Source organism: Rhamphochromis sp. 'chilingali', assembly GCF_963969265.1.
Source record: "Rhamphochromis sp. 'chilingali' genome assembly, chromosome: 3".
NCBI lineage: Eukaryota > Metazoa > Chordata > Actinopteri > Cichliformes > Cichlidae > Rhamphochromis > Rhamphochromis sp. 'chilingali'.
In genome coordinates this window covers 43,654,486-43,668,587 of record NC_137931.1, presented here as the reverse complement: position 1 = coordinate 43,668,587, position 14,102 = coordinate 43,654,486, and the positions used below count along the sequence as shown (strand labels likewise).

The window sequence follows — 14,102 nt, the reverse complement described above, 5'->3', positions numbered from 1 at the left end:
CACAAGATGGGCCAGAACAAGCCAATCCACTGCACCGACTCCATGCAAAGAGCCAGACAACACGGCGCACCCCAAAACATCACCTGTCGCTGCACCGATCGGTCAGAGCCGTTTAGGTGGAACAAGCGGGATCTACACAATGGATGCTTTTAATGTGGCTTTAGTGTATTTATCAGTGCAGTGGAGATCGATACATTGTCCTGACTGAGAAGTTTGATCACATTTGCTATTAAATCTGCTATTTGTGCTGTTTGTAAGGGCTGTTCATTATTTTAGGAAGTCATGTGTGGTAAAAACTCCTCCGCATTAATGCTCAGTATAGCCATGCCCGTTCTCCCCAGCCTCCCCCACTTCAGTGCCTTAATAACTACACTGACAGGCGTTTGTGTCAGCGTGTATATAATGTGCATTTATGCTCTTGTTGCAAAAGAACAGTTTTCTTGCCACGCCAATGAGTAAATGAACAAACTTCAGGATGATTCAAAGTTGTGTACATGTAAACAGTAATGGAAGCTGCTCTTGTTTTGGGGTGAATGAGTAATACTGTCTATGATGGTCTTAAATGTTATCGTCTTATATGTGTGTCCCTCAGAGTTTTTAAGTCAGAGGTCAGTCATAGACATGTTAAAGAAGGAGCTTAATTTTTCCCAGCTCAGGGAAGTGCATCACTTTATTGTCCTTATTCCCTGTCTGTACATTTTACTGACTTGCTGGGTTTTTTTTTTTGCTCCACAGCGTTTCATTCCCAGTTTTGACACTGTAATACTTTAAAATTATTTTGTCTGCTTTCTGCCCTTTTCCCCCTCTCTGTTCTTGGCTACTTAAGTTTAATCAGGCCCTCCTTTGTTCTTAGCCTCATAAATGCACATAAAGATGAGGTAAACTTCAACAGTTTTTTTGCGAGATCCAGATCATTGTCATTCTTTTGTATCTCCCCTCAGGAATTTCCTGGACCTTTTCTTCTATGATTAACTGACTGACCTTTTGTTAATAAAATGTATTAAAAAAAGGTGGGTTGTCATTTGTGAGCATAAGTTTAACCATCTAACCAACAAGCAAAAGATCCATGTTTAGATCCCACCTAATAGGGCACAAATCCCACTGGGGTTGTGTTAGGAACGGCATCGGATGATCAAAAATGCAGTACAACTTTTTGTGAGTAAGGAAGCAGCTGAAAGTTGTTTACACCGTGTTTTTATCCTCACAAAGTATAAATGGTTGTATGCACGTATTTCAGGCATATTAGTTGGTTCAAATATTGTGTCTCTAGCTTCCTTAATGTATGTGTATAGCTGCTGCAGAGGGTCATGGATCAGGATGGCCAGAACAGCATGCTGGCTTACATACTGTAAAATAAGGACCCTTAGTGTTTTAAATACGCATTTGACATATTACTATGCATTTTTCTCGCACACTCCATAGTATAGTTACTGGAATGGATCCTATATTTGTGTGCTAATGTATCGGGTTCACAGTTAAGCCCAGAGTCAGTCAACCGACACTCTTTGATGGATCACTTTAAAAAGAACACAGTGAACCGCAGAGAATTTATCTTCTTTTTTTAATTAAAACTATTATATAAAAAAAAAACAAATCAATGCATCTGGTATCGTCTAAATATTCACTCTGTCACATTCACATTCTGCTTTCATAAACTCCTCACATACTACACAATAAAGGCACTCCATGTTCCATTTTTCTATCGGTTGTTTGGGTTACTACATTACAAGCATGCAGCTATACCTGACCACAGATCAGTTGTATTTGGCTTTATACTGGGTACTGGTCCCACAGGCTGCTGTGATAGAGCTGCTATGCTGCCCTGTAGAGGGGACTGGAGCTGAGAGAAACTTGCAGATGCTCTAAATTTCATTGCCCCTCGTGTGTCATCTTCAGGATCTGGAGTAGCAAATGCTGCACCTCTTCATCCATGCGACCCTGTTGACAGACGATGATGCCATCTTGAAATGAAAGGTAACCGATACTGCAAATAGCAGTCCAAGATACTTGTATTTCCAGAAAAACAATGTCACCAACTAAACATTACAATAACTGTCCCATTTTAAGAGAGGCATCAAGAAGACAATTCCTACCTGCTAAAAGCATTAAAGGTAAGCAACTATGCAGCCAGCTCAACAACATAGAACAATAAATTATAGCTAGCACGCCAAAAGGTAATAACAAATGAACAATGAACTGAACACTAAAAATCACTGTGATCTAGATAAATCAACTGAAAAATACAGGCGGCAGCCAGTGGTACCCCTCAGGCTCCTATTAGATATACCTTTGGTATCAATTTGACATTGACCTTGAGGTCAAGGTCACTGAGATCTAAATTTGTCCGAGATTTATAGTAGATACACCTTTGTATCAGTTTGAAACTCCTATGTTGCATCATTCTGGAGTTATCACACTCATAAACGTGTGTGTTAGCGTTGCCTGCCTGGCAGGATGACTACAGTACTCTGTCTTTTACAGCTGAGGGTTAAAAAGTCAGAACAACAGGGTCAACAATGTGTACGCACCTGATGTAATTATACAAAGACTGCTGTTGTGTGATCCAAAGTAGACACAGACACACAAACAAATCCTCAACAAATTTCCATTTCAGTCCTAATTGTTGTGCATATGAGTGCACTGAACTGACCTGCACAGCTGCCAGTAAGTGTGAGCGGTATACAGTCACCACTTTTTTGTGCTTTCTCTCCCAATCCTGCAAAAAAAGGACAATATCATTATCATATTACAGTACAAATCTGTCTACAACCCAGTCAGGCCTTTCCAGTCATCAAGTGTAGATCTTTTAACTGTTCCCAGAATTAGATCCAAGTGCACTAAAAGCTGACTTCAGTTATTGTGGTTGTGTTCATTTGAATAAGCTCCCTGCTGGCCTCAGATCAATTATATCTATCCAAACATTTAGAATGAAAAACCACTCAAAACCTTTTTATTCGTCCAGACTTATGAGTACATTTTCACTTTGAATCTAATAGATCACCTGGAGCTGTTGAGTGAGGATGGCAATCCTATTCTGCAGAGCCATTTGCTGTCCAGGGTTACCATGATGGGTTGATGAGGAGGAAGAGGTGATTCCGAGAGGAGGCGAGAGAGCCCCCAGGGCCTCTTTCAGTCGGAACACCTCCTTTGACAGCTCTGTTATCTGCACACATATTGAACACATCACTTTTCACAACCTTGTTCTTCAAGAGCAGCCGTGAACTTCATGAACAGCTAGCATCTCACCTTGCGGTCCTTCTCTTTCACGAGGCTCTGCGATTCCTGGATGTCTTTGTGGAGTTCCTGGATATGGGTTGACTGGGCTTGTAGTTCAGCAAGTTGTTTTTGAACTGTGGCGAGCTGCGACTCTGCGACCTGCCGCTCACTCTTGTTAAAGAGTGCCTCCCTTTGTACCTGGAATACCTGCAGTAGACAGATAATACCAACAGTCTCATCCTGCCTCTTAATAAAAAAAAAAATCTCTGCATTTAGCCGTTTAGTTTATTATTTAAATGCAACAGCAGATGTGAAGGAAAATTCAATTTGGAGTGTCCCTAAAATGAGATTAGATGTACTTTATTTATCCCACATTTGGGAAGTTAATTTTTTTACAGCAATTAAAATCAATTAAATGCAAAAATATATAATAAAAACTTAAATTAGTAGGATAGCTGTATTGCTTCCTGCTGTTTTGTTATATTTTGAATTGGTAGTGCACAAGCAAATTTAGTACATGACTCAGATGGGTCATTGCAGCAAAAAGTACAGAAGTAATGGAGTAGGATAATGTAAAGGCAGGCAGGAGGGCATCAAGGCCCACAGCTACTGCTGCTGTTGCAAAACAATAACATCTGAGGTCTCACATAATATCATAGACACACAGACCTCAGTGCAGGTCTTCTCGTGTTTACGAGTAAGATCGTTGAAACGGGCCGTGACGGCGTTGATCTCAGCCTGCAAAGAGAGCCGAAGGGCCTCGTGATCCTCCTTAGAAATCAGACCCTGTTCTGCAGCCTTCTGGGATTTCAGCTCTCTCAGTTCCATCTCCTTCTCACTCAGAGCATCCCGAGCTGCTGCTGCACCGCTCTCACTTTCCTGCAGGGCGTGCTGGAGCTCTGCCTGTGAGACGAGCCAGGATTAACTGAAGAGTTTTATTCCGTCTGACCATGTGTGCATTTAAAACAAACTTCTAAAATTTGGAAATTCAATATCAGTATTATTATTATTATTATCATATGCCATTTAATAATGTGCAAGATGGCAAGGTTCATTAACAAGGGATCTGTTTGCTTAAGAGTTGTGGTTGAATAAAATTAAAAGCAGAAGGAGAAGTCAACTAAAAGCACATGTGCATAGCTCTTACTTCTCTCCATACCTCAATAAACAATTTAAAGAAACTGCAAATGCCCATTTTGTAATTCGTTGTATTTAATATTAAAGATTTTTCAGGAAAAAATGGAGGCATCATTCAGGCCCTGAAGTTTCATGCTTCAGATAAAATGTATTAATTTTCACTGCAGGCAGATTCACTCACAATTAGCTTTTTACAGAACAATTACAGCAACTTATTACTGTATATTGTGCACGTGAGTTAAGGTGATGAAAAAATGTGAACCTGTCCTTTAAAAGTGGAGGAAATGGTTTTCCTTCCATTTATCAACAAGCTTCTTCTGCTGAGTCTATATTTAACATATTTAAGAAGAGCCCGGCCTTATCAGCTACTTTTGATCACTGACCTTTTGAGCTGTTATTATCATATTTGTACATTTCTGCTGACCTTGACTTTCTCATGCTCCTCTTTGGGAATGGCATCCTGCATGGCCTGCAGTTTAGCCTCCAGTGAGGCAGCCTGCTCCTCAGCATGGCCCCGAAGGGTTTTTTCTTCCTGGAGCTCTTGCAGTGTCTGAGCAAGTTGTTCTGACACCGCCGACAGCGCCTCTTTATGTTTCGCAAGTGGCACCGTGTCCTTCAGCTGCAGGGCGTCCTGTGCCCGGCTCTCTCGCTCGGCGCACAGACAATCCAGAGCCTGAGCTGCTTCCTGCCTCGCTACTTCAAGTTCTTCTCTCACTGCTGCTAAGGTGCGTCTGGAGTGCTCTGATTGGACAGAGGCACAAATAATAACACATGAACTCAACCTGTGAACTAAATACAATGGTTTTCTACTCATGCAAAATGACACTGCATTATCAGTTGTACCTGATATGACTGAGGGCTCTGAACTCTCTGAATGCTCTTCCTCCTCTTCTTCATCTTCCTCTTCTCCGTGTGGTGGAGGTCTGAGTCTCTCCAGCTCCAGGAGGGCATCGTTGAGCCTTCTAGCCACATCCGCCCTCTCCCTTGCCAGCTGCTCACACTGGAGTCCCAGATTCACCTGCACCTCCTCCAGCTCCGAGCGGGGCACACATTTCCTCAGTTCTCCCTCTAGCTCGTGCAAACGCTCCTGAAGGCGATGGACCTGATCTCCATCTCCTGCTCCGCCTCTATCTTTTTCTGATAACCTGCTCTCTGCCAGGGCTGCCTCCAACTTAGCAACGTTGTCACGTAGGCACTTCACTGTTTCTGTATCTTCTATTTTGTCTTCTTTCTCCTCTTCCTCTTTTGTAGACTCCTTCTGGGCCAGAGCAGCCTGGAGTTCCTTTACTTTCTCTGTCAGCTGTTTGATTATGTCACTGTCCGAATTGCTCTGACCCCCAGCCTCACCCGTTCTTTTAGAAAGCTCCTCCTCCAACTCTGTCACCCTGGCTCTCAGCTGCTCTGCCTCCTGGCTCAGGCCCTCCTCTGAAGCGCCAGCACCTGCTGCAGCAATATCCCCTATACCACACTCCACAGAAAGCACCCCGACACGCATCTGCTCCTTTAGCTCCTCCAGCTCAGATTTGGAAGAGGCCAACTGCTCCTCCAGCTCACGCAGCTTCTCCTTCAGAGCTTCTGTATTCTCTGAATCTGCAGCTCCTCCCTGAGAGCGCTCATCATCACTGCAAAACAACAGAGACTTGAAGTGAAATTAAGAAAACATGCTATATTCATATGAGTCAGACGTTTAGTTATTACAGAAAACAACACAAGGTGATGTCCTCAAAAAACAAAAAACAAAAAAAACCCAACGTAAATTCTAATCAATTATAAATATTTAGCCTTTATGAAAACAAGTGACATACAGCTTATTGTTAAACAAACAAGGGTGTAAATGAGTGACTGCTTCAGAATTAGATAACACTTTCTCAGTGTATTATTGAAGTGTTTTGTTGCTTAGCTGCAACACAGATGAGGTTTTATATTTTTTCAAAGAAAAATAATACACATGATGCAACAGCAGTCATGAAGCCTTATGTCACGAGGACTCAATTTGTAAACAAGCACATTTTAGAATGAAGGCCAGAGCCAGTGAACGGGAACTCTTCCTGTGATTCTAGTTTGAAGTGGTAGTATTTCAAATAAATTCTTACTGCTGCTCTTCCACACTTGAAGCCTCTGCTGAAGCCTGGGCCTGAGAGAAGCGCTCCTGAAGGGTTTCATACTCTTTTCTCAGGGTTTCATACTGAACGAGAGGGACAAAGTCCGAACTGGAGGTCTGCATGTCTGTGTCATCCTTCTCGAACATCTCCAACATCTGTACACAACAGAGGTGAAACTATAGCAGCTTATTAAAAACTCAGTTAGCTTCAATATGTGAGCCCAACAGAATGTGCACAGAAAATTCAGGTAGTGTCGTTAGAGTACCACGTTTTTGTGACAGTGTGAGCACATGAGCATATACTGCCAGTTCAATTCAATTTTACTTCAGTTTATTTAAGTCTTTATTGAGTTTGGACTTTTCATGTTTCCAGTGGGGAATGAACAATCACACTATAACAGAATGCTTCATAAAACCATCAGCACTAATAAGCTCTGATTAACTTCAACTAGCATGAACCGGTCAGCATAGAACGCCTGCAAAATGCCTCCATGTCTACATCTGATGTTGCTGTGTTCTATTTATACCTAAATGAACTAACTGCCTGGGTACATTAGTGCACCAAAGTGAAGCATCCCAAAGTTTAAGTGGTCATGACTAATGCTTGAATGAAGGACACTCAGCAACTCTTGAAACAGAATCTTCATCTCTTGCCAGGAAACCAATTAATACTCTTTTGACTACCAATTTATCTTTGTTAATGAGCCAACATAATGAAGGCATGAAAATGGTGTCTGTGCATGTGTGAGAGTAGGTACTTATGCATTAGCTGTGTATTTATGCATTTATGCTGCCTGACCTGAACTTTCAGAACAAGTTCAGCATTCTGGGAAGTAAGTTCCTCTATTTGTTTATGCAGCTCAGCAACAGCTCCTGGGTCTGCAGGGGCAGGAGAGGGGCTGACTGAGTCAATGTCCGTTTGAGAAGAGGCCTCATCCTGAGCAGGGGAGGCTCTGGAGCGCTTGGAGAGCAGCTTTTCTAGAGCGAAAGTTAAAAAGAAACAAAGACAAAAATAAATCAGCATGACTCCCTGACATGAAAGATGTAAGAATACCCAAGTGGCACAGCAATGACACCGGCATGAAGTGCATGCACGCTCTGTGCTAGGGACGGGAACGGTCACAAATATTTGGATCGCATACCTGGGAAGTCCAGCATTTCATCCAGGTCCTCAGAGTCACTCGCCCCAATACCATGGACTGCTTTCAGTTCCTCAAGCAGTTTGTCCCTCTCTGCCTCTGCCTCCTCCAGACGTTTCTTTAGTTGGGAAAGCTAGTGAGCAAACACACATAATATTGGCCACTGCAGTTGCATTCAGAAAGTACAATTTCAATCACTCATGGTTTAAACAAAATAAGGGAATGCACGCAAGGCATTAAGGAGACTCTTGTTCAGTACCTCCTCCAAGGCAGAGAGGGCACTCTGCTGCTGCTGCTCCAAGGCTTTGATCTTCTGGAGCAGACGGCCTCTCTCCAGTCGCAGCCGCCGAATCTCCTCAAACACCTCCTCGTCTTCAGCCTAAAACAAAACAAGCAAAAAACAACCCAACACAAAATAATTAAACCAACAATAGTCTGCCTTTTATGTTAAGATAAAGGAAGAAACCCTTAAAAGCCAAATAAGAGCCAACATTACAGTGCTAACCTGGGGTGACTGCTGGGTTTCTTGAGGCTGGGGAGAGGGAGGTGGGGACTGGGACTGATGGGGCTCTGGAGAGTGGGCAGGAGGAGCTGAACTCTGGGACTTTTGGGAAGGTGGCACACCCTGCATTTTTGAGATCAGAAAAAAAATAATCAAGAGAATCACATCACACAGATCAATAAACAATCCAGTTAATGTCTTGAGAAGCAATGTTGTAGCTTAGAGATTTCACCAAAGAAATGATGGTACAATTAGTATAAACAGGGACACCTGCCAATTCTTTCAGAGTGCCAAGTGGAGCTGTAAACTAAAAATTCATTCACATCTTTTTATTTCCTACAGTCAATCAAAAGAAAATCTCAGGTGTAACATTTCTCAACTATTAAACTAATATCACTTCATGTTTAGGGTACAGGAGATACTGACAACACTGAACAGAGAAATGTTTCGTGCCCACTAACATGTTTCTTACAGTACCTGAAGAGGAGACCGAGGTGGTGGAGGAGCTTTCCGTTTGCGGGGGGTAGTCCCCCCTTGCACTGATGAAGCGGCTGAGGGGGTTTGAGAAGGCTGCATTGAGGTGAGAGGGTGATAACAAGCAAGCAAAGATCAAACTCAACTTAAAAAACAAACAAAAGGGAAAAAATGGAGAAAATCAAGATGAGACAAAAGGTCGCCAACTAAAGAGAAAGAAAGCCAACACAAAGAAAGCAGCACAAAAAAAACAAAACGAAAAAAACAATGACCTCATATTGGAAAACATGCACAATATGATTGCCAAAGTGAGCCATGATCTCATTTATGGAAGGAGTGATGCAGCACAAGAATATGCAACATTACCTCCTCCCCTGCGCCCTCAGAGACTATGTATGCATAGGGAAAGAAACATTAAAGCACTTAAACCTCACTTGCACAGAGACTCAGAAAACAGCTAGAAAAACATGCAGACAATGCCCTGAAATCCCTTTCTAATATGCAGTTTACATGGGTGCCATTCATGTATTATGCAGTAAATCTATGAAAATCTCTCAAATTATTATGAACCGATGTGGTCAGGCATCATGTGCACACCAAATTACCTCCTTCATCTTCTCAAAAAAAGTCAAACATCTGTTTTCCATGTAACCTATCAGCAAAGTCTTTGTTGAGAGATAAAAGCGGAAGCAGCCTTTTTCATTTTTATGCCCCACTTTACAATCACGCCCAGCTGTCCTTCTGATCCACTTCCCTCTATTACAGTTGTTTTCCAAGGAGGCCAATGAGAATGTCTGGATCTGGAATATCACAGCAACTCAAACCATACTCTGGGTCTGATTATCTCTGGAAAGTCACTGTGTACCATGTGTTACAGTGGGGATCAGAGTAGCTGTGTTTTCACCATTCCCAAACATTCAGTAATTTGATTGATTATCTGAGCTGCACTACTGAGACAGGTCTTTTGAGATCTTAGAACAAAAGCAAATGCAAACACTACTGAAAGAAAACTTGGGCCTCATACCTGAAGGTACTCCATCCTGCAGCATCTCAATGATACGTTGGTTGCCTGTGGTTACGCTGTAGTCGGTAGCTTTGTGTCCGAGGCCGTCGACCAGCTGTGTGTTGGCCCCACCTCTCAGCAGAGCCTCTACAGTCTCAACGCTGTCACTCTCACAGGCCAGCATCAACGCAGACCTGTGACCCCACACAATATATAATTACAAGGCAATAAAAAAAATACTTACGATGAGGAATGCAATACAAAAAGAAACTACAGAAGTATTAGAGAATGTTTATTTCTTTCCAGGCCTTCACTTACATATTGTGCAGAGTTATCTCGTTTGGCATGTCAATCATTGCAAAATAAAATATGCTAAAAAAAGGCGCAATGTTTCATTTTGTTCAAAGTTTCCAGTTATAAAAGTCAGGATGTGTTTTGAAAAACAAAAAACAAACACACTGCAGGATACTCAATATGAAGCAGAAAATACTGCAGTTTTTCATTTTATGTCAAATTTGTGTCTTTTCCCTTGTTAATTTTAACCCGAGGACTGTTCTCTAGTAATCCTCTCCAAGGGGCCATCTAAAGCCAACCCGAAAGCTGTTGCCCCAGCTGGAGATCCTGACCTGCATCCCTCCAAATCTCTCGACTACTGGAGTAATTCTATGGGAATCCTTTCTGCAGACCCAGACTGCTGTGGGAGTAATCCTGAAGAGATTTTATTTTTGTTCTAGCTTAGCTAGAGGGTTCTAGTGGTTTCATGACACTTTCTAGTGATGTGAAATTCCAACCTGTTTGACACTTCAGTCATTGCATCTATAATGATTTCAAGAAACAGGAAATGAAGGCCCAAGCAGTCATACCCTGCCTCACCAAGCCATGCAAGGAAAACAATATTTGGGATACTATCAATAACAGTTCACTACCTTCCTTGATTATCTTGTATGTTTGCATTTGCACCTCGACCCAATAGAAAGACACACAGTTCCACTCTACTCATCTGGGCTGCCAATATCAGAGGGGTGGCCCCGTCCTGAAAAAAATAAATAAAAATAAAATTTATTTTGGGTCAGCAAAAACAGCAAACCAAACAGCTAAATTGTCAAACTTACAGTGTCCTGGGCATCCAGATTGGCTTTAAAGTCCCACAGGGTCTCAGTGCAGGACATGCAACCACTGACCGCTGTGAGTATAACCAGCGTTCAGGCAATTAAAAGTTTGCATATAGTGCGTTTTGCAATGACATGATTAAATTCAACTGAATTTCTAAACAGAACGATCAATAAAATCTTGTTATAAGCAAACTGTTATGGAATTAAATAAACTGGTGTAATAATTTTATGCTGTAACAGCGACCTGCAAGATGGAGCGGTGTCCTTCCAATGCTGTCCGTGCAGTCTACCGCCATTCGTTCCTGTTAGAGGAAACAAGCACGCATCATTGGTAACCGGATAAATATTTAAAATAATGGCCATTATTTTTATTAATGATTTCAATAATTAATTGATTAGCTATGGTGTCATTGTTGGGGTTTTTTTTTTACCTGTAACAGCCTCTTTAAGCACTCAGACTGGCCATTTTTGGCTGCAAGATGAAGGGCGCTGAAGCCTGGAGTCAGACAGTTACATGTATTTTATAAACAGCCCAGTGGCTTACAGGATACAACTATGTTTCTGTTTAATAAAATCCCTCACCAGCCCCATCGGTGACGCTGATGTCTGCACCATGAGAGATGATAACCTCCAGACAATCTAGCCGGCCTCGGGATACAGAGAGGTGAAGCCTGTCAGGAGAAACAGGACATGCCACCACATCTTACAGGTGAGAGGATAAAAATAAAAATGGCTTTTATTTCTGCATTTCTATTGCAAAATGTCACAATTAGTGATCCTTCTCATCAGTTAAGTTTCAGCTCAAGATTCTAGTTACTTTTATTTACACTTGTGGTCATAGATTGACATTCCCTAATTATGGACATGAATGTGATTGTAATTTAAGTTTTTTAATGATTTCTTTGGACAGTTTTTTTTCCAGAGTTTTTGTCTAAGGTGCACTTTTTGGTAACTGTTGGTAAGTTTCTGGCACAGGTCTAGCTGATATTTGACCACTCTTCTTGGCATAAATGGTAGAGTTCATTTGAACTGGTTGGCTTCCTGGTACTACCTGGATACAAATTTTCAACAGGGTTGAAGGCACAGCAGACTTAGGCACTCAACTTACGCCGACTTGCCCTCAGCATCCAGCTTGGTAGGACAGAGACCTTTTTTGACAATGAGAGCTGAGACTTTATCGGGTTCATTCTGCTCCACAGCCTGCAAGAGCCTTTCATCACTCTTACTCCAGTCCTGACTCTGAGGGGGCCAAAACAGAGAACAGGTCACCACGAAAACTGATACCGTACCACTTCTTTTACCATTCAACACAACAGTTGACTGAGAAATATGGAGCAGTTAGAATGGGCAACAACTAGTGATAATGATCCAGTAAAGAAAAGAAAAACACAGTAAAGACAACAGAGCACAACAATTTTATAGTTTATGCAAAATAACTTAAATACAGAAATATTATAAACTACGGAGGCAAAAAAATCACTTATATTTCTATGTGATACCTACTGGCAGCGGTAGCAGGCTGAAACAAGGACAGAACCTCTTCATCAGGCTATAAACAGGCTGTTGAGGATCCATGCTGCTAACAGGGTGTCACACACAACTAAATACAGCTACAGTATACGAAGCCACCGCAGTGTTTCCTATCAGACAATACACACTGCCACCTGGCTTCATAACAATACAAACACACTCCAAATGATCGAGAGAAAAAATCAGCTACCCCTAAGTTTCTTTAAGCTACCCTTTAGAGGTCAGAGCAAAAACACAGCAAAGCTCTACCTACCAGAGAATTTATGCTCTTGTGAAATCATACCTCCAGTGAAAACGAAGGACTGTCACACATAAACTGTGACGCACTTACACATAACACAGCTATTTTCTGTCCTCCCTCTCCGCATTTAAAACAGCATCCTTTCGTCCTGCTCCAGCTGCTAGCAGAGTCGTAACAGTCTATCCACTGCACCACACACACTCTCCCTCCTTTCCTCACTGCCCTCCTTTCTCTAACCTAACATTTTCTCTTGTGCCTTCCTCTCTATAGCCACCTCATTTCTTTTCTTCATTAGTTTTTTTTTTTTTTGCCAGGTCTTCCAACAGTACCCCTTGGCGTCAGCGTCACAGATCTGTGCCTCTGCAGCTTCAGAGTAGGGCCTGTGCGATGTGAGGACTCAGCAAAAACAGGAAAAGGGAGCTGGACAAGCTGCACGCTGCTCTGCAGGTTTGGGACGTCATTTATAGGGAACGGGAGAAAAGCAAGACACAAACACAAATAGGTACAAACCACAAAAACAGGACAGCCCGAACTAGCAATTTTACCTATCTGGCCTCTTGGAGTGTTAAGTTATAGTCCACACAGTCTCACCTAAAGAGGTAACCTTCATTGCCACTAAGTCAGGGTGATACAGCACAAAGAAAAGCCTATAATTGTTCTAAAAGCATCACCACCATGAAAATGCTAACACAAGTAGGTCTAGTTAGATAAACCAGCAACTTTCAGTGCAGCCTATCAGTTTGAATACACCACACTGCATCGTGTAGAGGATTGCTATAATTCTCTGTTGGTTCTTATTTAAAAAGTAAAGTTAACATTTTAAACAGCTTTCATGTGAAAAGGGATGACAGCAGGATAATAGGAGCTATTTGTGTGTGCATGTGTGTGTGTGCAGGTACATGTGAATAATTGAGGGCTACCTGAGATCTCTGGTTACAGCTGCAGTCTGGAGACAGTCCTGCCTTCCTGCTGCTCAGTGACACCAAATCCCACTGCCCCCCATTACACATACACACAGAAAGCAACCTGGGACTGTATAAATGACTACATAACACAGTCCAGTTCAACACCTTAACATTCATTTAAAAACCAAATAACTTGAAGCAGCATATCAGACAGGTGTGCTCCTTTAAAACATACCCACCTGTAAAACTCAAGATGCCACACAACAGATGGCTCTTACCTCAATCTTTTTAAATTTTGCTTTCAGGCTTTTCATAACGGTTGGACAGCCTTTGTCTAAACAGGTGCACTGCAAGGTAAGAATAAAAAAAAGAGCTAAAGTTAAAATGCTAGTGTAATTCTCAGTGGGTCTTAAGGAGGGTTTGATTCATTTACCCATTACTCAGCTCTCAACAGTGGACCAGCCACAGGGTTAGTACTAAAATTTGGGGAGTACATAGGGAATGCACCACCAGGCTAGCATCAACACTAACGCAGTTCATGCAGACACACAATTACACAGCTGGAGAAACGTGCAGCCTACCCGTGGACGACCGTCTAGCTCCAGGTGAGGGTTTCATCTGTCCCACGAGCTCCTCGCGGCAAAATACTGAAGTCACTGCTGCCTGGCGGACAGCAAGAATGCGCCCGCCCTAATCGTAAATTAACCAATCAGCACTGCAGGAAACGCCGGATCAGCGTTTG

General features: G+C 42.2%; 1 protein-coding gene across 2 annotated transcripts; it reads right to left on the bottom strand.

The window, feature by feature from the left end:
* Positions 1-1,553: 1,553 nt before the first annotated feature.
* On the bottom strand, positions 1,554-14,073 carry ankrd24 (ankyrin repeat domain 24). Of its 2 annotated transcripts, XM_080876756.1 has the most exons (23): positions 13,942-14,073; positions 13,639-13,707; positions 11,793-11,923; positions 11,267-11,355; positions 11,116-11,180; positions 10,929-10,986; positions 10,685-10,755; positions 10,499-10,605; positions 9,594-9,766; positions 8,936-8,958; positions 8,573-8,665; positions 8,099-8,218; positions 7,853-7,972; positions 7,597-7,726; positions 7,254-7,432; positions 6,447-6,610; positions 5,197-5,975; positions 4,778-5,094; positions 3,886-4,119; positions 3,247-3,423; positions 3,002-3,163; positions 2,651-2,716; positions 1,554-1,938 (listed from the first exon to the last, which is right to left on the bottom strand). In XM_080876756.1, exons 2-23 carry the CDS (start codon positions 13,672-13,674, stop codon positions 1,870-1,872), a joined length of 3,363 nt encoding a protein of 1,120 aa, XP_080732882.1. In that variant the 5' UTR covers positions 13,675-13,707; positions 13,942-14,073; the 3' UTR covers positions 1,554-1,869. The 2 variants fall into 2 exon arrangements, with proteins under 2 accessions (XP_080732882.1, XP_080732883.1); XM_080876757.1 differs by lacking the exon at positions 8,936-8,958 and having other exon boundaries at positions 8,573-8,646.
* Positions 14,074-14,102: the final 29 nt, after the last annotated feature.

What these genes read in the sequence shown, in the direction of transcription:
- ankrd24 (XM_080876756.1), bottom strand. Translation starts at nt 13,674, where the DNA reads ATGAAAAGCCTGAAAGCAAAATTTAAAAAGATTGAG. An exon ending in CACCTCGGTCTCCTCTTCAG is followed by an intron (nt 8,219 to 8,572) that starts GTACTGTAAGAA and finishes TCAAAAATGCAG; the next exon opens with GGTGTGCCACCTTCCCAAAA. An exon ending in TCAAGTGTGGAAGAGCAGCA is followed by an intron (nt 5,976 to 6,446) that starts GTAAGAATTTAT and finishes GTTGTTTTGCAG; the next exon opens with TGATGATGAGCGCTCTCAGG.